The sequence below is a fragment of the Cladophialophora bantiana genome (genome assembly GCF_000835475.1).
Source record: "Cladophialophora bantiana CBS 173.52 unplaced genomic scaffold supercont1.1, whole genome shotgun sequence".
In the NCBI taxonomy this organism is placed as follows: domain Eukaryota; kingdom Fungi; phylum Ascomycota; class Eurotiomycetes; order Chaetothyriales; family Herpotrichiellaceae; genus Cladophialophora; species Cladophialophora bantiana.
Genome location: NW_015971575.1, coordinates 178,820 through 205,855, shown reverse-complemented (window position 1 = coordinate 205,855; position 27,036 = coordinate 178,820). Strand labels below are relative to the sequence as shown.

General features: G+C 50.8%; 8 protein-coding genes across 8 annotated transcripts; 3 read left to right on the top strand and 5 right to left on the bottom strand.

The window, feature by feature from the left end:
* Positions 1-894: 894 nt before the first annotated feature.
* On the top strand, positions 895-2,789 carry Z519_00068 (uncharacterized protein; the record flags this gene model as incomplete). Its single annotated transcript, XM_016757828.1, has 2 exons — positions 895-959; positions 2,432-2,789. 2 exons carry the CDS (start codon positions 895-897, stop codon positions 2,787-2,789), a joined length of 423 nt encoding a protein of 140 aa, XP_016625077.1.
* Positions 2,790-3,806: 1,017 nt separating this feature from the next.
* Positions 3,807-7,019, bottom strand: Z519_00067 (uncharacterized protein; the record flags this gene model as incomplete). The annotated part of the gene is made up of 1 exon (XM_016757827.1): positions 3,807-7,019. One exon carries the CDS (start codon positions 7,017-7,019, stop codon positions 3,807-3,809), a length of 3,213 nt encoding a protein of 1,070 aa, XP_016625076.1.
* Positions 7,020-7,686: 667 nt separating this feature from the next.
* Z519_00066 (uncharacterized protein) lies at positions 7,687-8,841 on the top strand (the record flags this gene model as incomplete). Its single annotated transcript, XM_016757826.1, has 3 exons — positions 7,687-7,729; positions 7,786-8,765; positions 8,815-8,841. 3 exons carry the CDS (start codon positions 7,687-7,689, stop codon positions 8,839-8,841), a joined length of 1,050 nt encoding a protein of 349 aa, XP_016625075.1.
* A 1,126-nt stretch (positions 8,842-9,967) lies between these two features.
* Z519_00065 (uncharacterized protein) lies at positions 9,968-12,046 on the top strand (the record flags this gene model as incomplete). The annotated part of the gene is made up of 1 exon (XM_016757825.1): positions 9,968-12,046. The coding sequence occupies one exon, from the start codon at positions 9,968-9,970 to the stop codon at positions 12,044-12,046; it is 2,079 nt and encodes a 692-aa protein (XP_016625074.1).
* Positions 12,047-13,972: 1,926 nt separating this feature from the next.
* On the bottom strand, positions 13,973-14,536 carry Z519_00064 (uncharacterized protein; the record flags this gene model as incomplete). The annotated part of the gene is made up of 1 exon (XM_016757824.1): positions 13,973-14,536. The coding sequence occupies one exon, from the start codon at positions 14,534-14,536 to the stop codon at positions 13,973-13,975; it is 564 nt and encodes a 187-aa protein (XP_016625073.1).
* Positions 14,537-15,465: 929 nt separating this feature from the next.
* Z519_00063 (uncharacterized protein) lies at positions 15,466-16,678 on the bottom strand (the record flags this gene model as incomplete). The annotated part of the gene is made up of 3 exons (XM_016757823.1): positions 15,466-16,282; positions 16,392-16,480; positions 16,556-16,678. The coding sequence occupies 3 exons, from the start codon at positions 16,676-16,678 to the stop codon at positions 15,466-15,468; spliced, it is 1,029 nt and encodes a 342-aa protein (XP_016625072.1).
* Positions 16,679-19,166: 2,488 nt separating this feature from the next.
* On the bottom strand, positions 19,167-22,991 carry Z519_00062 (uncharacterized protein; the record flags this gene model as incomplete). Its single annotated transcript, XM_016757822.1, has 1 exon — positions 19,167-22,991. One exon carries the CDS (start codon positions 22,989-22,991, stop codon positions 19,167-19,169), a length of 3,825 nt encoding a protein of 1,274 aa, XP_016625071.1.
* Positions 22,992-23,456: 465 nt separating this feature from the next.
* Z519_00061 (uncharacterized protein) lies at positions 23,457-26,550 on the bottom strand (the record flags this gene model as incomplete). The annotated part of the gene is made up of 2 exons (XM_016757821.1): positions 23,457-26,292; positions 26,351-26,550. The coding sequence occupies 2 exons, from the start codon at positions 26,548-26,550 to the stop codon at positions 23,457-23,459; spliced, it is 3,036 nt and encodes a 1,011-aa protein (XP_016625070.1).
* Between the last annotated feature and the right edge of the window lie 486 nt (positions 26,551-27,036).

Genomic DNA, 27,036 nt, shown 5'->3' with positions numbered 1-27,036 from the left:
AAACTCCATGTACCGTTGCCATCCGGGATAGGAATGCGGCTTGTCGAAAAGGGGCTCTCGGGTAAGACTCAGAGGAACCATTAAGCACCATAGGTTGATGTGATTGTTAAGCATATGCAAATTGTGTTATCGCGTCATGGTGCTTCGACAGCCAGGCAACAAGTTGCAAAAATGAAAAATTAGTGATTGCAGGACGGTACTTTATTCCGCTCCCAATTTATCTCAGAAAGCATGCATTCTTTTGCGTCCTAGTTAAGTGTTCTGAGGGAAGACATCGATAATTCTCGATCGATCGAATATGTACTTGACCTATATGCCCTATGTATCCCCCCCTTAATGAAAATAAGGCTATTGGAGGTAGCTGCGGGAAGAAAAAGAAAAAGAAAAAGAAAGGGTGGCGCCCAGGAACCAAAAAACATCGTTTGTTGCGTTGCGTCAGCCGGGACTGAGAGCGTTGTTAGAGGACCACACATTGAACACCCCATACTTGACAACTTACATCGAACCCGGGGCTAGAGCTTGCCTCAAGGGGTGTGGAAGGCTCCAATGTCTGAGTTCTTCTGTTAGACGGGAATTTGCGGTAATTTCATCATGTTGGACTTACTACCATTACACCACCAACGCTGTAATTGTGCCTAAATTTTGGCAATAAAAATACATAACTGCAATATTTGTGGAGGTGGGGCAAAGTGGGGCTTGCTATGTAGCTGTTTGATTTTGACGTCATCGCAGTGGCATAGCTAAGAAAATGGGAGTCTTCATATATTGCGAGGACTTTGTAGGAACTACGAGGTACGTAGTATCCATATCATCCTCAATTCTTCAACATTTACCGATCGATCAGATATCATCAAGCTCGGAAGTTACGTGAGAAGAAACAGTCAGAAATCAAAAATGAACGTGCCCAAGTTCAAGGAGCGCGAGAAGGCCCTGGAAGATGATTATATTCGTCGCAAGGAGTAAGTCTATCGCTTACCACAACATGGCGCTGCCGAGGATCCAATCTCTCGTGATCCCTGAGGCTCGAGCAGTTGCAACATTCCTTGGGCAACGCACCGTACTGACAAACCCCGCTTCCAATTTTGCTGTAGGGCCGAGAAATTCAAGCCACCTGCGCCGACTCAGCCTGGTAGTACCCAGCCCTCAAATCCAGAGCACGAGGTAAGCTCTCCGACCGCTTTAAACACTTTCCTGAGACCTTGTGTGGGTTATCTAAGCGATACAAGGCTCAACCAAAGAAACAAACATCCTGAATAGATATGGAGGCGTAATCAGTTGAAGCTGTTTGCTCCTCATATCGGGCTGGGTTATGTATCATTAGGTCACTCAGTCACTTGGTTCCAAGTACATCCACCACTTTTTCGATATCTCATTCTCTTCCTGCTATGTCGGGCTATACATTCTCATGTAACAGTTTCGTACAAGTGACTCACCGTGTCTGCCTCTGGCCTTTCATCTGACGTCGTTTGGTTTCGAACGGCCTTGCTCAAGGGAATCCGCTATATCGGTTCTTAGTCGGACATCTACTCAACGCCCATGAGTGTTCTCTGGTCAAACAGAGAGCACCATTTACCAGTGATTGTGCTACTGACGCGGCTTGGTTCCCAAGAACTGTTCCAAACGTGACTACCGGTGGTTTCGCCTTCGCGCCAAACTGGTTCAAGGTTGTATCGACCTGTGTACTGGCGTCTCTCGCTCACGGTGATGATCTAGCTTATAACAGGTGCCAGGCACCTCTGAATCTAAAACACCGTCAAATATTTCTAGGTATCGGTCAAGATCGAAGTAGGACAGGTTTTCCCACTGAGATCAACACAAGGGACCCTATCTTTAAGAATATCAAGTTCTGTCGCCATATATCAGGATATACCGCGATCTACTTTCAGACTCAGGCCGAGTACTCCTGCGTTCGAGCAGCACAGGATTAGTGCTGAAGAGCCCTACGCTTTGTGAATAAATACTTGCATCTTCTGGGTCTATTTCTTTGCGGTGTGGGACAACCGCAACATCCTAGAATGTGACATTTGAGGTTGCCCTGTCTCACTCCCCACCCCGAAGCCAGTTTGATGGCGACTGGGGAGATATCCAATCATTGTTGCGGGATGGACAGACGGATGTTTCTTCGTCGATCCTTCAACCAACACGAAGCAGATAGGTGCTCTAGAAAACGACCCCACATCGTGCTCTGCTCTCGCATGCCAGACAGACTAGCCGCAAGATGACTAGTAGTCTTCCTCCGATGTACACGACACCCTCAGGTGTGTATAATGTTGCAACAACTCAACAGGAAATCGGATTCCTTGAGTCGTTCTTGTTAATAGTTGACTGTAGTTTCAAATGCTATTAACACTTCATCGAAACTCAACTAGCGCATATGAGGACTGCAAGCAGCCGCCAACCCCAGCCGCCCCAAACTTCTATTCCGACGCAGCCGCACAAGCCCGAAGAATTCGTCTACGCATTCGAGGATATCGGACTCGAATCTGGCGTCACCATTTGGCACAGATTGGGCCGTCCTTTGGCTGGGCCATTGCGGCGCAGCAATCGATGATGGGGTTCCTCCGGGCCTGATCTACGCCGACGACACGAGCGTCGCAATAGTCCAGTACGTGAGCTGGTCAAATAAATACCTCGTCGACCCTCTTCCAGAGGGCCATCGCCAAACCCAAATCTCGACCATGACGGTCTGCACCTTTGGCCGTGGCGTGACAAAGAGTTCACAGGAGATTCTGTCCCTTCTGGCCCGTGGCGTGGACGAGGTATTCGACGTCGCTTTGTCCAACTACTGACGCGCAAAGGAGTTGCGATGTTTGTTGGTGAATCCGAAAATCATGCAACACTACGAGCCGCCTAAGGATCACAGATATTTGTCTCCTGTGGACGTAGGGGACGGGGACTGGCAGGTGGGTGACGAGGCCGACTTTAAGTCTGCCAAGGGAAAGACGTTGATTTTTTGAGGAGCACGAGGTGTTTTTTTAGTGGAAGGGCAAGAGGTTGCTCCATGAGCGTGATGAGTTGGACGACAGTGCATCGCCTACCTCGAACCTCGAGCCACCCCATCCACGCCTTCCCTCCCCTAGCGATGTGTTCGAGCACTCGTACACCATCTCGGCGAAGCATCTCACATCCCGAGACTACTTTAGTTCGACAGGACGTAAGTACGCGTGAGGTTCCAAGACGGAAACGATTCCCCCCGCTCACTCATTAGTCGGACTGGTTATGCTGAGGCGGGTTCCCCCCACCCCTAGACAAATACTTGGTAGGGGGACGGTAGAGAGGCTGAATAGTGAATCGACATATGTCCGATCCCCGCCGGGGGTGGGGGGTGTTCCTAAGTCTGTCTCGAACAAAAAAAGGGGTCGGCCTGGAATGCTACGAGTGGCAAGCTCAGAAAAGATGCCCGAATCAACCAATATCCGACCACTAACCGAATATTCAACACAAGCGAGTTGGTAGAGATTAAGACAGGTCATTCAGAGAGAAGTTTGCCTCTCGCCTCGTCTGAATATGAATAGTGGATGAAGCATTACAAGATAATATTACTAGGTATATATGTACGTGGGCTGTGTTGCTGCCCTTTGTGCCAATAAACCCAATTGGCACCGAGTCCCAAACGCTCAGAGCCTTGCTCTCTCGTAGCCTTCTTTCTTGCAATGTGGCTGTCATGTACTGTGAACCGATCCCACCCAGTCCATTTTACAGCCATTCCCCCCAAAGGCCAGATATCGATGGAGCCATCACTTGGGCGGAAATTTTTGCCGTTTGAACTCCATTCACCCAACCCAAACACGCTCTTAGACCAGCTGCTACTTCACAGCCTCTGACTTCTTTCTCAAAAAAACCCTCTTAATCCCCCCAATATCCCCAAGGCTCATACGGTTACCTTTGGATCGCACACTAAGACTCGTACGTCGTGAAGCCTTCGCGTCACTGGCAATGGAACTCGTGCTCGGGCTGGTGGAAATTGTCACAGGGCTCGAGTTGGCATTCGAACTCGGGCTGGAGCCGAAATACGACGATGCTCGACGGCTCGTGCTTGGCGGCGTGGAGGTGATCGTAGTAGTGGTTGTCGTTGTCGTTGTCGTCGTCGTACCATTGGGCCCTTGGACAATCGTGGGGCTCCCACCGCCACCGCTAACTGCCCTGGCTTTGCCGACCATTCCTTGTACCCAAGCGTCATTGCTAGCGGCGGGTGTAATCCCATATGTAGCTGCTCGTCGCGCGTTCATTTTCGGACCAGCCGCACCGAGAGGGGTATAGTTTGTTGTTGTGGTAGGAGGAGTCAAAACAGTTGTCGTCGTGATACCGCCCGGTCCAATGATGGTGGAATATCTTGGCTGGGACACTGTCGCTGGATTCTGTCGCGTCCGTTGAGAGTGGTCCTTTGACAGTGGCAGATCTGGGTCGACGAGACTGGACACAGTGCCACCATCATAATCAGCGGACGTGGTTGACGTGGGAGAGCTAACGGTATAAGACAAGGGGATGGGAGGGACCGGAGGCGGTGTCCATGTACCGTCACCCCTACTCTTGCGACGTTCAGGAGAGCGATGTCGCTGGGTTGATGATCGAGTCTTCGGATTAATGAGGTCGCTCGACGGTGTGCCCTCAAACGTCGTTTGAGCTACAGTGGGTGATCTCGACTTACGACGTCCCTGGGAAACCGATGTCCCGCTGACAGAAGTCCCGGAGTCTCTGTGTCCATTTCCGGGGAAGCTGGCAACCTCAAGTCGACCATCCACTGTCGCCCGGCTTCCATGGTGAAGACTATACTCTCGTAAGTATTCTCCGAGATCAGCCCATCCTCCGCCAACCCGAACCATGACACGGTCCCCATCTCCGACAGTTCGAACAAAGAGCTTGACTGGAGGAGCCTCGCGACCTTGTCCAGAGCGCGTCAGATGATACAGTTTGATGTCGGGGTCAGCGAGGCTGCCTCTGCGGCTGGATGGGTCCGCTTTGGCTGGTGATAATGTCAACGATGCGGTTGGTGTTGAGGCACGGGTTGATGACGTGGACGAGGATCGAGCATCTGCATCCTTTGCCAATCGGATTCTTGTAGGCAGGCTTGTGAGAATATCTTGGATTCTATCGTCAAGCGATTCTCTTGTCCTTGGCCGTCTGGGGGATTGTCCCATTTCAGCCGCCAAGGTGTCCGAAGGCCGCTCCTTGGCCTTCTCATCGGTGCTTCCGCTTGTTAATGGCGTAACTGGGGAGTGGCCATTCGTAGTGCTGCGCTTACTCGACCTTCTTGGTAAAACTGGGAGAGACTGTTCCTGGCTGGACTGTGTACCGACTGGGTCTACTTTAAAGGATGGTGTTGGGAGAGGAATGCTGGTCGTCGAGGCTGCAACTGGCGGTGACGAAGCTTCGCGTACTTCCACTTCAGCAGTATGAGCTTTCACTGTTGAATCAGTATCAGTCCACTGCTGCAACGCTTTCGATGAAGTCTTATCGAGCGACTGAGTCATTTGTGTAAGTATATCCCAGCTGGCAGATCGTCTGAGCACGACTTGTTTCAGTTTGTCCTTCGGGAAGACCTCTATGGAGGCGGTCGATGCTCTCTGGAGCATGGGCGGCTTCAAAGCCATCTGTTGCTGAGCTGCAGATGGTGATCCAAACCAGGCAATCTCAGCTCTGCTCGTTGGGAAAGGATTTTCCACAACACTGATCTTGGGACTTGGAAGCACACTGGTAGTCCTGGCGTCCATTATCTCCGCATTAGAGATGTCTGAGAACGCCGAGTACATTGAATCAGCGACAGAGACTTTCGAAACTTCCCGTTTGTGACCTTTTTGGTCGCCAAGATTAAGCTTTAGAGAAGGTCTGCGCTTAGCCTTCACCTCCCCCTCGTCTGATGGAGGCATCTCTGGGATTGACTCTTCAGGCAAAGCACCAGTTGCTGCAGGCGATTGAGCACCCTCTGGCTGCAGTGCTGGTTCCGGCACTGAACTTTCCTGATGTGTCGGACTGGGACGTTCTGAGCTTCCAACAGTACTTTCAGACCCGGTGCCTTTGCTAGATTTCAACGCTAGCTTGTTTTTGAGCACAACGTGCTCTGCTTCAACAACCCAGGTTGCATAGTCGAGCTCGATCTTCTCGAGTATGTCGATCCAGGCCTGTGGGAGCGAATCCTCCCGCCCTTCAAGCACATCAAGAAATCGATCGATGCGACGCCCCATGTCCGCTACCTGTGCACCCAACGCCACTTTCTTATCATCCAAAGTCGACCCAGTCAGCACTTGAGCAGAATCCGGTGTCCTTATCTCACTGAATGCCTGCTGAATTTCGGATTTGGTAGAGTGCATAACATCGAGAAATCTTGGGAGGTCCCTTAGTACCTGCAATCGCACATCCCAGGTGTCAAGCAGCATATTTAACTTGGCAAGATCTGGCAGGGCTTGGATGACTGTCGCAGTAATCAGGGCAGTGAAGTCACGCATCCGTCCATAGCTCGAGCGAGGACCCACGGGTCTAGAAGTCTTTGTCGGGCTCGACGCTGGAAGATGAGCTTCCAGCACATGGTCTTTGATCTCGTCGATTCCTAGGCTGTCGAGATTGTCCCTAATCTCCTCTAGTCTGGCTTCATAGTCTTCTGCCACGGACCCAGGCAAACAGCCACGGTACTCTTCGCGCGTGCCACTTGCATGTGATGGCGGCACAAACCCCAGGCCAAATCCTCTCTCTTGCTTGCCTGGCCAAGTCCATTGTGACAATTCATTCTTCCACTCCCGCAGTTTTTGAGCGGCAAAAGCGGCTCTTATGCCGATTTCTCGCTCTGCCGGGGTCGCATCCGCAATACTTGATGTCAAAGCATCTTCTTGTGCAGCACCTCCCGAGATAGTTTCTGTAGCCTGTAGTGCTCTGAGGGTAGAGTCTGGCGTCAGATTTCCTAGGAGGGGATCGAGCTCTCTAATGGCGAATTGAGCTTTGCGCCGAGGAGATCGAGAGGGAGAGCGAGATGGCGAGGGAGGATCTAAGCGAGGGAATTGCGGCGCAGTCGGAGTCGAGGGCGCCATTTTCTCAACAGGAGGATCCTCTCGATCGATTTATCTTGCCAGCAAGCAAACTTGCTTCTTTCTCAACGAGTTCCAGCCTCCTGGCAAACAAAATGGCAGCATGCTGAAATGGCAGCTAACACCGCTCACCGGCGATGGTGGTGTGGGAACATGCGAGACAATGTCTGGGCTGACAGAGAATTGGCTGAACGATCGAGGGGGCAGTCGTGTACCTGGTGGGAGGCTGAAAGAGCGACAGAGCAAGGGCTCATAAGGATATTACAGGCATGATGAAATGATTGGGAAAGAAATTGAGGATGCTGGATGGTTTGAAACAGGTTCCCCTGGTCGCCACCAACAAGCTGCAGGTCTCAAGGCTGCAAGCTGCATGGAAACTTCCCCCAGAAAATTCCCCCCTGTGAAGGTGTGAGGTGTGAAGCGTGAGGTGTTCGTGCAGCCAACTAGGGTCTTGCTAGTTTCTCCCAAGTGGCCCATCCTTTGCCCGTCTTTGCGTCGATAGGCGAGATGAGAAGCCAATTCGCGTATTAAATACCCGTAGAACCGTGGTTGGTGTTCTTTTGATTCTGGGATGTTCCTCAAGCTAGACCAATTCATCGCGTCCCTAAACCTCAAAACTCCCTCCCTACTCCCTGTTCCCTGCCACTGTCATTAACTCCCGGGCAATGCAATGCGCTTCAAGAGCCAGATCAGAAATGTGAATCTACTTGCAAGTAGGCCCTATGTCCATCCTCTTCGACTTGCTTCATTCCCATTAATATCTTGCCAGAATTTTGCGCCTCGTTGGCCTCTCTGGGGCAGATTGCCTGGTGCCGACTCAACGATGAGGATGTTCAGTTCACCATCATCCCCGACAAGGGGAGTCAAGTTTGGTCCGTCTTGAGACCTGAGATGATCTTTGAGACATACATTCTCCAATCTGCGTCCCCCCAGAACACAATTAACCTCGAAGTTCCCATTCAAGCCCTTTCGCGAGCCCTGCGTTCGGCGCTTGGGTCGACTTCCGCAGAAATCAGGCTGACCAAGAAAGACAATGTCCCCATACTATCATTGACCATTGTAACCAATACCTTTAGCAGCGGAAACAATGTTGTGGCGCGTCCCACGACCTCCCGAGGGGATGGCGGTAATGCTGATTTCGATTTCAATTATAACGATGATCTCTCGTTGCACGACGCCAATGGCGGAGGATCAAGTGAACGAGAAACAATCGTCACTCAAGATATCCCTGTCAAAGTCCTAACCATGGCGGCTGTCGAGAGGCTCCATCAGCCCCGAACGCCGGAGCCAGACGTAAATATCTATCTTCCTCCTCTGGCTCAGATAAAGACCATATCCGAACGCTTCACACGATTGGCAATCGCCACGACCAAGGCATCTTCCGGCGCCAGTCCTCGCCTGGAACTCAGCGCCAATATGCATGGCTCGCTCAAGATCTCGGTCAAAACAGACGCCCTCAATATTACAAGTCGCTGGACGGGGCTTGCCCATCCTCAACTCGACCCTGCCCATTTCCCGGATTTGACGGACCATCCCACGACCAAAATGAAGGAGCTCGGTGGACCCAATGGAGAAAACGAAGCTGGGTGGTCGAGGGTTCGGATTGATGCTAAGGACTGGTCGCGGGTTCTCAGCGTTGGCCGAGTCTGTACTAAGGTCATTGCATGTTTTATCAATGAGGGAGCGTTGGTGCTGTATGTGTATTTGCCCGCAGATGAAAACGGGGATGAAGGAGATCCATGTCTCACGGTAAGTTGGAAGCCTTTTCATTGCGGAGGGCGTGCTGACTTTGCCCAAGTACTACATCAGTTCCTTTTCTGCTTGATCCTACAGCCCGAATCGACCTTGCTGAGGTTAGTTCTCAGTCGAGAAGTCATTTGTGGTAGATGACCTTGTTGTGACCCTCTTTGCAATTATGAGGGCGTCAAAGACGTGCGACAGCATGAGTGTGCTGACTGTGAGTATGTACGTCTTCTCTACACGGTACTCTCCCTTCAAACGTTAACATGAAAACCTCATTGATTCATCATCTATCCTGCTTGTCTATGAACTTTCAGGTCACGTGCTTTCATCAAACTCCAGGGCACGTGATGCTTGGCACTATCAGAGCCTTTTCTTCCCTATTTGTGCTTTCTCGCTTTGTTCTTCTCGTATTCCATCCATGACCACAAACCCACCAGAACTCACCATCTCAACGCTGCTTCGGAGATTTTGCCCTCTTGGATTCGAAAAGCTTGGAACTAGTTTGGGTATTATATTTTGCCAACATCCTGCTGAGGTGGTACGGGAGACAACACGCGCCTCTGCGACCTCTTTCGTGGCCAATGGTTTCTTTTTCTGGACCCTCCCCTGCGTGACGCCCGATTTGGTTTATCAACCATGATGAACCCTAATCCGTATTAGACAAGAGCCCCCAACGCTGCGCGGCTAGTCGCCCATACCTGTGGCCTCGATCACGACATGAAACGATGCGGCCCAGAGGCCTGCCATTATTCCTGACAGCTGGGACTCCTGCATCCTAGTTGATGTCACCCTCATTCTCATTCACTAGGGGCCCTTAGTCGCCCACATAACGTTGTTTCGTATGTCGGCTGAGCAGCCCACCTCATCTTCGACCAAAGCAATGTCGCGCATGGCTATCTGCGCCTCAGACCCGCAGCTTGCTCCGAGAGCACGATATTTCAACTTCACATAACTGGAATGGTAAGGCGAAAGCAAGACAAAATCGAGAGCCAGCGCTTATTTCCCAAGGGCTGCAAAGAGTTTGCCTGTACTCCTTTTGTCGTTTCATTTCCTTTCGTTTCCTGTCACCTTTTCGCCACATTCGCCATTTCTTCTGCGTCCCCAGCAGAGAAAATGCGCCTTCAGACATAATCCGCCTGGGTCGTCAATGAGTTGAAATACAAGTTGAAGGTCTCTTTCTCCCATCATCGCAGTGAACGTTTTCAAGCATGGCGGACATGCTGGACCCCGTTGCTTGTATTTACCAGGGCATCTGGACAGATTGGTCCAAGGGCAAGATATGGGGCCTTACCTTAACATTGTCCCCAACCTATGCCATCATCTTGACCAACTCGTTGGCAGTCTTTGTCACTGTTGGTGGGGTTCAGCTCTGGAACATTATTCGATACTCGTTCTACAGGTTCGGTACTCCCACCAAGCCAGAGATGCTCACTCCACATCTCCAGAGGCAACAAACGGTATTAAAAAATGCAGGCTCGGACATCATTACGACTGCGGGGCGCATGTTACGTCTAGCATGGAGACATCGACGGACGAGCACCGGCAAGCCCTCTCTACGCTCATATTCATTCGGTTTATTCGCCATAATCTACGCAATCCTGTTCTACACCGCCGGTATCTTTTCCAATCGAGCAATTAGCACCGACTCAACAAATGGGCCCTGGCCAGCCCTTTCCAGAAGTAAACATTGTGGGATGTGGAATCAGACTTATTTTGAGATTGTAAACAACGGCGACTTTTCCGCAGAAGAAAAGTTCAAGATGAATATTCAGTCCTACGCCAAAAGGGCTCAAGATGTGCAGCTGAGTCTCGAATATGCTCAACAGTGTTACTTCACCCAATCACCTATCAATAGCAGGCCATCCGCCTGTAACACGTTTAAAACTTCAAGTCTCAACTGGACTATTTCGAATGGCACATGCCCGTTTCAAATGCAATCATGCCTTGGAGACCGCAACGTTATTGTCCTAGAGACAGATCAGATTGACTCTCACGAGGCCCTTGGTATAAACGCTGACCCAAAAGACCGCTTGAAATACTGGAGAAGAACAACATGCGCTGTTCTCAATGGGACTGATCATATCAAGGGGTGGAATGGCACAATAATGAACAGCTCAAGTTCCCGGCCTGCACTAGACACTGCTTACGCTTATTATGGCCCTTCACTCTACAAGAACACGGAATGGACATACGCCTACTCAAATTTTGCGTCTTTTTTTGACAATTTCACCTCTCAGGTGACCCTTGCATATCAACTGGACGCAGAAATGGCTTATGCCACTGCAGACCCGCAATGGAGCGTCGGTGATTTTGAGCCCATCGCAAAGCTAGTGCAGAAAGATGCCGATCTGGTTCTTCTTTTTCTCAGCTACACGGGAACGTACATAGGCCAGGTTGACGACCCGTGGTTTGCCGCGCATAACGAAACCCGGTTCGAGCATCCAAATATGCCTCCCTATCTTCGAACCCGCTATACGCGGGATATGGTCATCAGTACCCTTGGCTGCACCAAGCAGCATAAGTTTTGTACCAACGACAACATCTGCACGGGCTTTCTTGGATTCGATCAAGTTCAAAATGTCGCCGCTTTCAATGCCGCCCTCACACCTCATCGAAATGCTACCTTTGATCGAATGATGAGAGCTGTGACCTTGTCAAGTCTGAGAAATCTTGTCTCATCCCTCAGGTCCACGACTAACCCACTGTTGGCGAACAACGAGACTTATTCAGCGAGTAGTGGTGCAGTGGTATCAACCGCTTTGCCAGAGAATCAGTGGACGCTTGAATTAAAGTATTACCACTCCATTGCAATGGCACACCTTCAACGAGGAGTCTATCAATGGGCTACTGGGTCGATTGCCCCCGAACCACAATACGTCGAATATATACTGCCACCAACAGAGGAGCAGGACACCTGGTTCTGCAATAACATGATCCTTCGGTCGACTGTCTATCAGTCCTTCACTATGGTGGTAATCATATTGATTGTCATCTTTGGGACGTTGATAATCATTGCCGCAGTTGTCATGAGCAAGCGTTTGACGGACTCCGATCAGGATGATCCACTCGAGGACCAAGCTCTGTTGAGACCTGAAGTTTCGCCAAGAGCGCACAGTAGTCTCTCACCCTCACGACGAAGCGACCTTCTCAAAGCTTTTCAGTTGGCCAATGTGGAGTCGGTACGAAATAAAGATGGAGTCGATTCTCCTACGCTTCCGCCAGAAGATCGCTCGATCTTGATTCTAAGTTATGAAGAAAAGTTTGAGACGATCAGATCCGATCTGTAGCGACCCCTATGCAGCTAGAGATCCGTGGGTGGCGATTAGTCTTTAAACCCTTGATTTATCAGTATCACAGGTATTGAGATAGATTGGGACTGAATGGTGTCTTGGTCTTACGGATATGACAGCCACCGAATCCATCATTCAACCCAGAAGAAAGCAGCAGATAGTACTTGGTACAAAACGCAAGATCGAGGCGTTTTCCGATCTCAGAAAATTGAAGCGAATGAGAAACTTCTCTCGGCCACGCATCGCTCGAACATCTCTTCATCCATGTGCACACCACACAACTGAACATGCCCATGGAAACCGACAGGAGTTGCAAATTATCTCAATATGGCGCCAATATGGGCGAGGGTACATAGATATGGGAGAAGAGGCGTCCCGAGATGCATAAGGACAAGGTAGTGGCGATCCGGGAGCCATCATTGGCGTATAGCCTGCCACTGTCATGGCGATGAGTGAAAACAGTTTGTTCCGTACAGCCTGATCTTCAGCATGGTGTGAGTTGGAACAACATGCAAATCCCAGGGTATCACAAGGAGACATGGCACGACCCGAGACAGAGAGAAGACCAGGTCGTCATAGTGGGACTGTGGTAGGACTTCACACGCACAAAAGAACCATTCAATTGTCGAGGCGGTCTTGTCAACGAAAGTCCGTAGTGACAGCTTGGAGAAATGGGACCCAGAACACCTGGGTAGGGTTCGACAAGGGCAAATCCTCACTGCGAGGCAAGACCTCTTCGGAAAGCCGCACCAAACGAAGAGGTGAAAGAGGCTAAAGCAATTTCATTCGCAAATCGCCCATGAACGCAGCATACCATACCATATTGATGGCTGGGTGGGAATGTGTTCGGAGTGCAAAACGAGTGCAGTCGGGAAGCACGAATCATTTGGTGGGCAAGAGTGTTGCGATGAAACATTTCCTGGTAAACACCAAGCAGCCAATCAGTAAACGCCAGGCTGGCACCCCTCTGTGTCCTTGGTGCGTGCTCTGGGCGCCGAGTTGTCTGGACCTTTTCAGGCTTCGGAGAGGCCGCCCCTTTACGTCCAATAGGCTTGCGTCTTGTTCGGGTGTTGAACTACATGATGACAAAAATGACCACGAACGACGCGATGGACTTCTGGTTTCGATTCTGCAACAAAAAAGGGACGACGGGAATATGTGGAGCGTCAAAGGAGATTGTAGGCCCCTTGTTTTTACATATGCAAACCCTGAATATGAGAACTTTGTACCTCGTACAGTGTTTTCACAATACGCTAAATCATGCCTTATTTGACTATACAGAAAACAACACGTTAACATTGCGTGAGCGCTGTCCAGTTCATAAATTTTCCTGCTTCACATTGATTTCGCCATCCGACTCGACCGTGGCTTTGGCTGGAAAGCAAAAATGGAAAGTACATCCACAAAGCACCAGATACTGACCCTCCATCGCCTCGAGGCGGTCTTGGTCAGATGTAGGGCGGTTGGCAATCATAGCAGGCTCCGTAGGCTGCAGGGGACTCATTCAACTTCCAGCTTTTGGACCCAGAATATTTCAGCGCAACCCAGTCTTGCATGGCCAAGACCGGTATTATAGTACTCTGGCCGCGCAACCTCAGAGCGCAGACGATGCCATTTCGTCGTATTGGAAGATCATCATGCCGCTGAACCCTCAAAGCTGTTCGGTTGATGGGACATGCTGGCAGCGATGGATTATGGAGCCTCTCGGAGTGATCTCACTAACTGGAGGGATGCCAGCGGTGGGATTTAATGCCACGCTCGGCATTAGCACCATCCGTCGACGGAGTGCTGTGCTTGAGAGGCAGTGAGGGGACTGATTTCTCTGCCTGAGCTCTGTAGGCTTCTTTCTGTGATGTGGAGGCGACTCTCGCGCAGGATTTTTGAGGTAGAGGGCCGTACCGTCTGTTGCTTTGAGTTCGTCTCCTAAGCACCTCCTTCTGCGCCTCCCCTCTTCTCTTGAACTCCCCCTCTTTCCCGTCTCCTCTTCTCCTGTCTCGCCATAGGATGTTCATCGTCTTGTGGGATTTCGCCAGGCTTCAACCCGAGAGCTTTTCGCAATCGTTCACTTTCTTGTTCCTTTGCCTCGGCCAACTCGTGCACTTGGTAGCCCTTCAGCCCCCTTCCGTCGGCTCTCTTGACATTGCCTCCTGATCTCCCACCGTCCCGGTTTTTTTCACGCTCCATCTCCTTGGTCAAGTGCTCCCTCAGCATCTCACATTCTTCTTCTATCTGCTCCTCCCCGAGCTCTTCATCCTCCAATTTCTCCCTCAACTCCAAGACTTTGACCTCGATTACTCGTAGGCGGTCATGGTTCAGGATTTCCTGGTCGGGTTTTCGGGTCTTGGGCGCCTGTTGTCGGGCGGAAGTGTCCAGGCTATAGGGGGCGCCGACACCGACAGCGCGGGGCTTTAGGAGAGAGAGGTTGCGCTGAACATAGCCCGATGTTCCTGAGCCACGTGGAGTGGAGAGACCAACATTGGACGACATGATTGAGATGACCTTCTGTGCTCAAGCAGGGCTTGGATTGTTGGTGAGGCATGGCCCAGGTTGAGGGGCAAGCAATTCAATTTGTACAGTGACGGCCTGCACAGCGGTCCTCGGCTTATCGATAAGGATCACGTGTTCTAAATTTTTTCCTCTCTGGCGACCCAGCCAAGTACTTGTCCTTGGAGGGCCTCGTTACAAATACAAGTAGTTGCCCCTCCGGTGCTGGTGCCGACTGCCCATGCCTTGCTATTACCACCACTTAGAGGGTTCCCTAGGTCCCCGTTTTGACGAAGCCACCTGGAGGTCTTTCCCTAATGGCGCTTTGCCTTTCTCGTCCAGGCCCGGAGAATGAATCCGTCTACTTCCAGTATCTCGCCTTGCTCTTGCCCGTTGAACCACTCAGCACCCAGCACCATCTCTTGCCCGTCCACCCTGCTGCCACCTGCCACCCCAATAAGTCTTTTACTTGATGCCCATGGTAGGTCTTCCCAGGTCTTCCGTACGCTCGCCCTCCTCTCTTTCCTCTTCCACATCACTCTTTCATTTGCAATTCCGGGCCTCTTCTCTGGCCTCGAAACCCTCCTCCTTCCAGTCCCCTTCTGCGGTACTCGGTATTCGATCTCAGTCTGCGCTGAGAGAGCGAACCAACCTTGCCCCTCCATGTTTGATCTATCTAAAGCCCATTTGTGCTGTCATCATATCCTTTTGTCCCTCTTCTCCACAGACGCAGTTCTTGGAGACTTCTCAGAGGTCGGCCTCGAATCCTGGTCTTACGCTCTGCCCTCTGCCCTCTGCGCCCCGGCCCCCTATGCACCACTCTCATTCGCACTCTGTCCTCTTCTCTGTCTCCTTCTCTAGGCCCTGATCGAAGCTGAAGGCGTCGATCCCGCTAAAGGAACAGTTACGGTAGACTGCCTCTCGAAGCCTCACTATTCTCCATCAACCAGATCATTGAAGCCACTTCGACTATCATCATGTCTGCACCTCCTTTGCATGGAGGCCATGTTACCTGGCCAAGGAAGCATGCCGTTGACTCCCTGATTCTGTCCTTCCCATGCCTGTTGTTCACCAGGCCCGTACCTTTCGTGGGCTAGGTCATCGACTTCGAACTGGCCGCCCGCAGCCTGCTTGCCTCTCCGCCAGCCCTGAGTACTCGGTGGTCTCACACTGTCAAAGTCCATATCGCCCGTATCCGGATATATCGAGCCGTCCATCAAACCCACGTGGTCATCTTGCAGTATAGCAGGATCAATACTACCGTCCACCCTCTCTTGGAACTGTTGACCGAGGCTGTCAGGAAGACCGTCCGGCAGGCCGTCCGACATGCCCTCCTCTTCGCCGTCTACCTCCATCATTGACGTTCGTTTTGCTCTTCGGCTCGCACTAGCAGTCGCCGCTTCTACAAAGGTGAGTCTGTCATCACTAGCCGTCGACCCTAGAGTCATGGCAGAAGAGGTGGTCTTAGTGCGCAACAAATTCGGTGGCTGAACATCTGGTGGACGATATGATTGTGGACGATGTTGCTGAGCCTGTGTATCCGAAGCCGAATCTACCCAGTCACCAGCTGGGCGTGTCCTTGTATTGTCCAGCGGTGGAGGGCTCAGTCCCAATCCTTGCAGAATCGCGTCAGTAGATACACGACCGCCGCTCTCGTCTGGAATCACCCCTGGGAATCCGCGACCTTCCCGACATGCCCAATAGAGTCTCTGCAACGCCTCATCAATCACGTCCTGCATCCCCAAGTACCTAAAGACACAAACGTCAGGCCCAGAACGCAAAGAAATATATATACCAAGTGCGAAAATGGTTGGCCGCAAGATCTTCAGCACTTGCTCCAGTGTCCGAGGTCACTTACCAGTCTCTTGCCTCTCTTCGTCTCCGCGCACTATATTCGCATGTGCTGTCGGCCGCTATACACGACGAACAGGGAGTGTTGCCGTCACACTACACCTGGAAATTAGCCATCTGATCTGTCTTCTGAGTCATCGGCAAATTGCTGCCAACCAGGCATCAACTGACCTTGCTCTTCTTGATCTTGCACCGATCGCATGCTCTCCCTATCCTCACCCGTGATCTGGCGGGTTCACCACTTCCTGGTTGGGGAGAAGGCTTAACATCTTGGCTTTCTTTGCGGTTTGACATCCTGTTGCCGCGACGGACGCTGGGCTCAATCGGAACGATGGTCTTGAGATGAGGGTATTGACCTCGCGACCGCGTCTCGTGAGCCACAGACACGGACAGAGTTCTTTGCACGTTCCGACAAAGAGATGCCGCAGTCAGATGGCTACGTTATCAGAAATGCAAAGTTATAATTCTAATCGACGACAGACGGCCACAGTATCGCAGAAAGCCGCTCATCCTTCCCACCCGACTTTGACTCTATTTCTGCCACATTTTCAGCGCCAACTTGTTCAATTGTTCTTCGAACAGAAAAAGCCTTGCTTACTATTAACTGAACCTTCTCAGCAAAGTATCGAAAATATGTTCAATTGTCGTTAAAAGTGGCGTGGACGAACGTTGGCGACGAAACCCTTCTTGGCCAAGAGCCAGATTATTTGGTTGGAAAAGAGGGATCGGGGCAAGTTGCCGTTTGATATGCAACTATGGAAGAACGACCCTGCTAAGATCGGAACCGTCCAATCAGCTCAAGACACAAGTGGCATCTTCGTAATGGAATCGTCAAACAGTACCGCCTCTATTCTTCCTCCACCATTTTCCGTGCCTTCGACCCTGTTCGACCCTGTTCGGCCTCAACAACCCAAGTGAAAATCTTTCTCAAGTACGAGTACAGTGCACAGATCTGTGTTCTGGTCCACACGCTAGAATTGTCTGGGACTGTGTTCGTGGCCTAGAACTCACAGGCACGTTCTCCAATTAGTTGGCAAGGAGAAACAACTCCCGCCCGTCCATTCGATGATAAAAGCTAGCGCTAGGCGAAGCCGACTTTCTAAGATTTGGAGTGACGGTGTGAACCCGGCTTTCACCACGTTGATCCTGATGGCGGCTGTGACACGGTGTTATGTTTATTCAACTTCCTCTCAATTGCGATCCACCTGCCTGACTGCACGGTGAGCATCATGCAGGAGTCGACACATTGAGAAATATCGCACTGGACCAAAAATTCCACCAGCGCATAATCACCCACGGGCGTGGCAAATTGTCGCCTTGGATGAGCCCGGATATTTCCTCCGAGTGGCATTTTCTGCGGAAACGAAAGTGTGCTCCACTGGTCAGCCTTTCTGTGTCTATCACGGGAGCGAGATCCGTCGTCTCAGGAGGCTCATAGTTGGAGGATCACTCGCCGTGAATGCCGTCCTATTACGGCGAGACCGTTTTAGCAACGGCATCAACGGCTCTCGTCAGAAAACGGCGCATTTTGAATTTATATACATTGGGTCCTTCAAGGTGTGACTGCTTTGGAAATCCTGGAGCGCAGTATTCTGGCCAGATCACTGCTAAGTCTAATGCTTCTGTCTCTTCTCCTTCTATGGCCGTTGTATTCGCGTGGAGATATTGACACCTCGCCCTCTAGCTCTGACATCCCCTCCTTTGGCAGTGCTATGCCGCGACCTTCCTCGAGATTTGCACGCGTTGCGGACACCATACGGTCCTCTCCCTTCATTCCAAGATAATGTCACTTTTTCCGCATCTCTCAATGCCTCGTTGCGCTCTCAGGTTGTCTCAGATCTCGGAAGCTTTTTCATATGGTTGGAAGCGTCAGACTGGGGATTGAAACTCGAAAGAAACATATCATGTTCTGTTCTTAGTTTTTGGACTGAGTTCACACTCTTCTATGCTGCTTGGCTTTGTGGATACATTACTACATTCCTTATTTGAAATGTAACACGAATCTCATACTTGGCGACATCCGAGACTGCGACCTTTGGACACGAACCACAAAAAATCCAATTTACCCTTCAGTGGAGAGAAGATGATGCCTCTCAAACAGTTGAGGTCGCTCAGGAATTAGATGAGTCCTTGTTTTCATTCCCAAAGCTCTCCGTCGGCCCACTTCAGCAACCAACCTTGGAAATATAAATAGAACAAAGAAAGGTTATAATCAAAACAATTCATCTACAAACATTTGCCCAGACACGTCAAAGGCTATGCTTGTACGCCCTGCTGTTTCAACTCTCAAGCCTTTGAGAATTGCATAGGCCTAGCCCTCTCCCTGTTAACGTTTCTCTGTGGTTGTGCTAGTGCCACGAGCAGCTTTTGAAGCCTCAAAGAAGGTAAACGACAGTTCGAATTTCTCCCTATCTGTAGCAATCACTTCTTTGCGAAGTGCCTTATTAATGATCAGCTTGCTATCGATCGGGACAAAACGCTAACAGAGGGACGAAGCTACTATTGATCAATCTATTACAATCCCTACGACTTAACGTGCCACGAAACACGATCCCATAGTATTGATAGAAGAAAACAAAGAAACGACAGGGGATTATCGTCTGCTCCTTTGAGCATCTCATCAATTTTACCCGAGGTCAACCATATGAGGCCTACAAGGCTACACCTGACGACTTTGCTACATTGAAACATCATCTCCATCCCTCCAAATCAGTATCATAAACCAGAATCCGAGCACCAAATTTCGACAACTCTCTGCCACCGAGCCGAGCAGCAAATCCCCTTAGCTATCCCACATACCCTCGCCTAACCCCAACAGTGCATCTTGCAACCCTTTCCTCGCCCGAACAGCCTCCTCCCGATCGTCCCCTCTCAGTTTCGCGCTGAAGCACAGCTCGACAAGTGTACGTAACTCATCGTAGGTGTATCCTACTTCCTTCTTCTGGGATTTGCATTCCCGGACGTATTGTAGGATCGAATCTGGTCCGGTGAGAAAGAGGTCGAAGTATCGACTTGAGGAAATGAGGAGACCATCATCTTCATCGCCATCCCTTGAATCATCTACATGTGAAATTCCAAGGCCATTTTGGTCCTTGGTATCGTCGGACCAACTCCTTCGCTTATCCGTTGTATTCGCAAGTATGGCTCTCAAATTCTGCTGTATGACCATTGTGTCGATCCTGATCCTCTCTGCCCCATTCATATTCATGACCCCAATCACATCAGCGGTGGTCACAAGATAGCGATCTACGAGCTGCGATAGCCCCTTGAGGATGAAATTCCTCTCCCGCGCGCCGAGGAATGATGCAATGTTCGAGTCGAAGGCAATGAGATCGTTGTTGAGTTCAAGGACCAACAGGGACGCCGAGGACGGCGGAGAGGGTAGAACATAAGGGTAGAGTCCTGAATCGAGAGGCGGAGCACCCGCAGAATCCCGGTTGTCGGGCGAGGAGGCTGGGCTGTTGGCGTAGTCAGGCCCTCGTAAAGTCCGGGATAATTGACGAACGATACCACACCGGACATCGATGTGGAGAGTCAACAGGCATGTCTGAGCCAGTGAACGGAAGGAGGCCACAACGGTGTCGAAAGGAATTGCAGTTTCGGAAGAAAGAGGTAAGAAAATTGGGGCTGCTGCGCCACAGTGGGCGGGCGTTTTACTAGAACTGCCACTGCGCAGACTGGTGATCAATGTCCATCGCCGGACGCTTCTTCCTTGCGAACCGCTTCTTGCATGCGAGAGTCCTGTATGTGTACTGCTCTCGACACTGCGGATTTGTACCAGAGCGGCGCCTAACCATTGCATGCTGTTGTAGAGCAAAGAGAGTTGGTGGACTGATTTGGGGTCTGAGATAATGTCGTAGGCGGAGAGCGGGTTTGTCTTCAGTGCAGAAAGGAGAGTCTGCACCTCTTTGGTGATCAGGCTGGATCGGGTCGTGCCCTCGTTGCTAGATTTGTCGTATTTCAGCAGCTCTAGTGCAGCATCGTGGACCTCGCCAGATGCTGCAAGCGAGGCGGCCGTTTTAGTTGACAACGTGTTGGGGCCATTTTGGTTCGGATCTGAAGACGCCACACGACTCACCAAAGCCTTATAGAAGCCGTAGCACTTGTCATAATACGTGACCAGCTGGTCGATGATGAGTTGAGTGAACATTTGATCTTGTGGAATCGAGCTCAGCATGCCTGAGAATGCACGGATCAGTGCCATGAAAGACACTGTACCTTTGAGGATCGGATGTGGTGAATGCTTCGACCATTGGGAGTCTTCTGAGAATGCTTCTAGGTCAATCATGGCTTGCGTGCAGAGTTCAGTGACTGCTTCTTCGAGCTGGGGATGGAACACGTTGATGAGGAAGTCGTCGAGGAAAGTTGTCAACGTGCTCATGGGAATATGTGCTGTTGAAGGTACAATATCTTTCAGACGCTGCAAGAATGTCAACGATGGAGGTAGCAAGATGGTCATGTTGAAGACGCCTGGTTCAACCAATAACTTGTGTCCCGCAACAGTACTATCCTGCCCCGTGCGGTCTGAAACCAGATCGGATCCATCTCTTGCACGGGATTTGCTGACCAAGCCCGGTACTGAGCTCTTGAGAATCTCGTTCAATTCGTCCTCTTCGGCTTTCATGGACTCTGATTTCTGATCCATTTCAGAAAGCCGGAACATTTTCTTGTTCTTATCGCGTTGGGGCCGAGCAAAGATGTCGGTGCTAGTAGTACTAGTCAATCCAGATCGCAAAGTCGTGTGGTTGCCATCTGTCGCCAAATAGTCGTGCAATACCGACCGCATCTCCATCTGATACAATTTCCACAGCTCCTTGAAGCCAGTGGTATATTTTTCAGGCTTTGCAGCCTTTTCCCTCACTGCGATACCTCCAATAACTTCGTGAAGTAACCGATGACTCTCAGCAATCGCTTCGAATTTGGAATACAAGGTCCAGAGAAAGTCGGATAGCACTTGTGCCCTCCCATCGCTCACTTGCAATGAGTATGCCTTTCGATTTGTTTTCTTGAATTGAGCTCTCAGACGGCTAGGATATTTGGCGTCTATGTCGTGGTTAGTTTTCTCGGCGACCTTGTACAGCTCGATTGGCATTCTCTGCTCGATTCTCGAAACAGCCTCCCCAAGCTGACCCAGTTTGTTGAGTGACTCAATGATCATGTGTATATAGTAGAAGGTGTCGGATTCGGGGTTCTTCGCTGGATCTTCCACCATAGGCGTCGAGAGATCAACGCTATTCAAGTAATGGTTAAACGGGCGATCCCAAGCATTGACGCCCATGGCCATCATATTGTCCTTTGGATCTCTATCTTCCCCATTGGCTTTCTTGCCTTTCCATCTGTCTTTACAATAGGGGCTTCTTAGATAGAGATGATCGTGCAACTCCTCAATGAGGATATCCAACAAGGTGCTCTCCTGGTTGGCGAAATAGCTTCGAAGATCGGAGATGGCACCAATACCGTCAAACTCACTCTTCGTAATATTTTTGAGACTGTCCATCAAGATGTCGACGGCCCCGAGGAATTTCTTCTCACTAATTTTCTCCTCCAGCTTCCCAGGAATGAGTTTGAAAGACTCGATTTTGCTCAACGTGATGAGCATGTCGTCGAGCTCACCGCTTTGCTCGGCTAACGTCCTCAGTTCCGGCCGAGTGCTTAGCATTCCGTCCTTTACATTCATCAAGCCGACTTTCAATTGTCTCACGCGACTTTGACTATCCCGAATGGCGTTCTGGATTTTGTGATAAGTGCCGACTGCGCTATTGAAGTCGGCATAATGCTCATTGACGACTGTCTTCAAACACTTTTGTAGGTCAACGTGCGTGTTTGCGAAGTCCCCCTCTTTATCGGCAAGGCCCAACGAACTAGGATCCATAAGCCTGAGAGCCATCTTGACGGGGACGCAATCGTCACCCTCCATATCTTTCCAATTTGATTGTATGTGACGGAGGATCTCCTCCATGCTCTTTACTGGACGGCGGGGGGAGTAATGTCGCTTAGGATTGTCTGGAGGAGGCTGAGGAGGGTAGTTCTGGGGTGCCGTGAAACCATTTGTGGATGTTTGTTGGCTCAGACCGGAGTGACTCGGTTTCGAAGGGATCGTGGACGGCAGAGGCATCTGTCCTCGCATCTCTCTGCCATCTCGGCTCCTACTCTCATTGTATGCTCTCTGACCGTCGTTGTTGTAAGCCCTCTCCCTTTCCCGGGATGAGGGTGTGGGCTGCCTCTGTTCGTACTCTTGGGGTTCCCTTGCTCTTCCATAGTCATACTCATTCCGCGGAGCAGCAGCATCCCCATATCTCGCCCGTGGCATTCCCCCATAGCCTCCAGCGACACTCGCCCCTCCCGATCCTGCCCTTGCTGACGGCAGCGGGCTCGGGGACTCTCGATCGCGCTGGTCATATGGATTTGATCTGCGCCTGCGCTCCTGAGGTGCGAAACTGTTCACGGATGGAGAGGAACCATTATTCTGCTGGTTTAGGTACGGGTCCGCATAGCGACTGCCGGAAACAGTGTTGGAAGCATTCGTAGGGGCATACGGATTGGAGTCGTTGGACTGGCGAAGCCCCCCGTATCCGCCATTGATGGCATAAGGGTTGTTACCGCTCATGCTGACGGAAGCTGCAGAGATTGGTGCAAGGGAGTAGCATCTTTCGTCAGATGCAAAGGGAAAGAGGCATTGACCCCAGTAGAGACTCGAGTGAAACAATGTCGACGAGGAGTTTAGTCGCAACAGGGAGTGAGATGAACAAGACAAATCGCGGCTTGTGAGGGAAGTTTGGAAGTTGGAGACCCCGGTCAAAGGCTTCTCATTCCTCCAATCAGACTGGTGGCGGCATTTATCCGCCTACTACGGCGTACCGAGTACATAATACAAGTATTACAAGTGTGTACTAGCGAGCTAATAGGAGCAGCCAAGAGGCATGTACAGGGTACCGAGTCCGGAGTACCAGTTACTGCTCCATACTGCAGAGGAATCAGGCAACGATTTGAAATCCCCCTTTGAGTATTGATCCTCAAGGCTTGAATTCTTCATCTCAAAGATTCTACGTCTCCTCTTTCAGAAAGCATAGCGTCAAGCGATATATCCAAATCCGCTTCCCCTGCACGCAATCCAGAAGTCCTTCACAATGTCACCCGTCTTCCTGGCGCCTCGTAATGCCTCTACCTGCGCCACAAACCGGTTGCGTTGTTCCAACGTCGTAGCATTGAGGGCCTTATCGCTCATGACCCCGGACTCCTGCTTGACTGCTACCCTGAGCACCGCTTTGCTCAACATGAATTGTTTTTGCACGAATCTCTTGAGTGTTTCGGTCAGGCTGTCGATCTCAGACCGCGCACATTCTCCCCCTAGGAGACGGAGCACAAGTGAGAGAATCCGCGGTCCTGATGTCTGAAGTACACCTTTGATCCGCGCACTCGCTTCGCTGTCAAGCCCTGTCTCCGACCCACTAGCCTCTGCGAAGGCCGCGAAGAATCCTGCCGCTGAACGACGCGGAAGCGTATCAGGGTCTGTCATGACAACCAAGCCCAACTCCACCGATACGGTCGCTGTTTCTTGACTGTCTTGCATACTAAACCACATTGCAGGCCATTTGTTGAGCAAGCGGCTTAAAAATTCCAGTGAACTGGAAGGGAAATTGTTAGTTGGGAGTTGCTTTGTTTCCTGGTGGTTTGACAGAACGTGCTGCTGATTAGAAATGACTGCATACAAAAGGCCGCTGACGCTAGCCTGAAGATTCTGCGGGTTTACAGAAGCTAGAAAACTGGAGGCGCAAGCCATTGCGTTGTCGATGCTTGGGTTGTCGAGATTGATGAACTGACTAACTAACTCAAGCCCGATCGAGTCTGGAAACTTAAAGGGCGATGGGTGCTCTTCCGTGAACCCAGATTTGATGAAGTCGCAGCAGGCGTCGACAAACACATTCTCAACACAAGATTGGACTTTCTGCATAGTGGCGTGGTACATGACAAGCACATTCTGCTGGATGATGGCACCTGGACCACTCGTCCAAAATTCTGAAGAGCCCAAGCCCGCGGCTTCTAAGTCCACTGGTACATCTGCCGGGGAACGCAAACCTTTGCCAATTGAGGCAAGGGTCTGCATAATGTCAATGCAGCCTCTCAAGATGTCGCTCTTATCGACATTGTTGCCATTCAGGGTCGTCAGTGCGTGGCCAATGGGCGCAAGAAGTCGTGACAATGGCTGGACTTTGGCTTCTTCGGCAGGTAATGCTTGAATGATGGCGGCGACAGCAGCGTATATCCGGTGTCTCTCCGTCTCGCCAATGTCCGCTATGGATGCTAAAGAGTCCATGAACTGTGGCAGTCCTCCTCTAAGCATCCTTCTGTGGGAGTCGCATAGGTTGTATATTGCCCGAGAGGCAGCAGACGTTGACGCTTGCAAATGCAGCGAGGAGAAGAGGAAATTCAGGATTGAGACCAGTCTGTCTGGATGTCGTTGAAGGTATGCCACGTTTTCGGCGATGAATCTAATAGCAGTCCGCAACGCCCGATCCGGAACATTGTTGGCGGTCTGAAGTAGATAGCTCCATGCTTGGCAGTCCAGGATCGTAGTAATAAGGACATCGTATGTGTCAGGGTCGGATGACATAGTGTCGGAGAATGCGATCAGGCTGAACGTTCCGGCTTCAAAGGCGCTCCAGTCCAGCGCTTGACTCTGCCCAAGCATGCTCTTGACAATTTCCTCAATTAATGCGTTCCCAAGCACAGTAAAAGCCGACTGGAAAAAGTCCTGCACATCGTAACGAAAGTCTTGAAATTTTGCTCGGTCATCGGCATCCCAGGGGTGGGTCTCGCTGGACATTTGTTCAGAGGGAATTCTGATCTTAAGGAGACAGGCCTCGCATGAATTGGCTGTCAAAACCTTGAGAAACCCCTGGGCGGGATCATTCACGTCTTCCCAGTCAGCGTAGCCCTCGACAATTTCACTAATCTTCTCCAAGACGATTTGGCACACTGGATCCTCAATGACGGCCACCCCGTCGCAGCAGAGAAGTCGTTGTAAGGTTCGGACCACTTCGTTGTATCGATGATTGTGTAGGAAATCGGGCTTGGTGATGTCTATGTGACTCATGATTGACTCGAGTAAATCAACATAAAGCACGCCGTCGGAAATGAAGTCTCCCTGAAGAAGGAGATCCACCATCGCTCTTACCTTGGGGGAATTGGCAATGCTAGCCGGGAAGTTTGGTAGAGCCTCTCGAAGGAGTTTTGCTGAAGAGTTCTCCAGGGCTATGAGCATTTGAAGCACTGGTCCGGTATAGGGTTCTTCCTCAAGAAAGTTGATTGTCGTCGCGATGCAGTCTCTGGCGATTCCTTCACTTCGTCGCGCTCGAGTAATCTCTGCGTACTTGATCATGCTGGCCCAATACGGCATCGCTGTCATAACCAGCTGGAGTATAGCTCCAGAATTGATTTGTATCTGCTCCGGCGCTAGTGCTGCATGCGATTGGCCAATCGTCCGCTTTATACAATACCTCAAGAGGAGCCATACATCGAGACAGTTAGCAGCCACACGATCATCAAGTCTTCCTTCGTCTAGAGAGCTGGAAGCGCGACTGCTCAGGTCCTCTGCCATAATTGTAGCGACCATGAGAACTCCCTTAAGCTCGTTGTTGGAGCAATCATTGCAGGCTTCCAACAGTTGGTCCATACCCGGTAGATTTTCTTCAGGGGTATAGTTCTTGCTCAAAAAAGAGGCCAAGATCTGTCTGAATGGGAGGTTCCAGCCTGAATCTCGTCTGGCAAAGAAGGTGATGAGGGTTGAACCAAGCTTTTGGAGAACGAAATTTGAATCTGGCAGATTCACTAAACGTATGTAATTGCCCACTAGCGCTTCAAGCAGGGAGCTTCTCATGTCCTCATCCTTCCCCAAACCATCATGGTCCCTGACATCCCTTTAGCGGCTTTGGTGACGCGAAAATAGACGAAATCTTAGATACTTACCAGTCGGCGTTGATCTTGATAGTCAATGTCAAGGCACCATAAAATCGTATGGTGGCTTCTCCATGATGAAGCAGGTTCAGAGCTAGTTGCCATGCTGACTTCTCGCGCTGGAGCCGCTGGATCTGCTTCTGTATCTCATTTACGCGCTCCGGGGACGACTGGTTAGAAGGATTATGAAGCTCGACTATCAGCTGCTCCATGGTCTCTATGAGGCAGGTTCAAACAGCACATTCTGCTCCAAGCAGAGGAGGTTCTGGTCCTTGATGAAGTGGGTAAGGATGCGTTGACCCGGATCCAAGTACGTAGAATGCGGCCTTTGCCGGAAAATTAGGACTTGGTCCTGGAAGCCTCAATCGTGGAAGGTGCGGCTGGTCCGAGGCCTGAATAAATGGAGGAAGATCAGAGATTCACGCCCGAGGTTGACAGCAGATCCGGTAGAAGCTTTGCGTGGAGATTTGCAGCGTGTCATACGATTCCAACATGACTTGAGCAGGCACAATCGACCTCAAGAAATTTGGAGAAGCAGGCGGCGTATGATTAAGGTGGATTTCTGACTTTGTCCAAGCGCCCAAGATATCAACATGAAGCTTAGTGCGGTGGGTGAGTAATTTGGAAGCAACTTGTGACAGACCTGTAAAAGACGTGGGTTGACGGACTATCACAAGGCTGCAGCCTTGCCGGCAAAT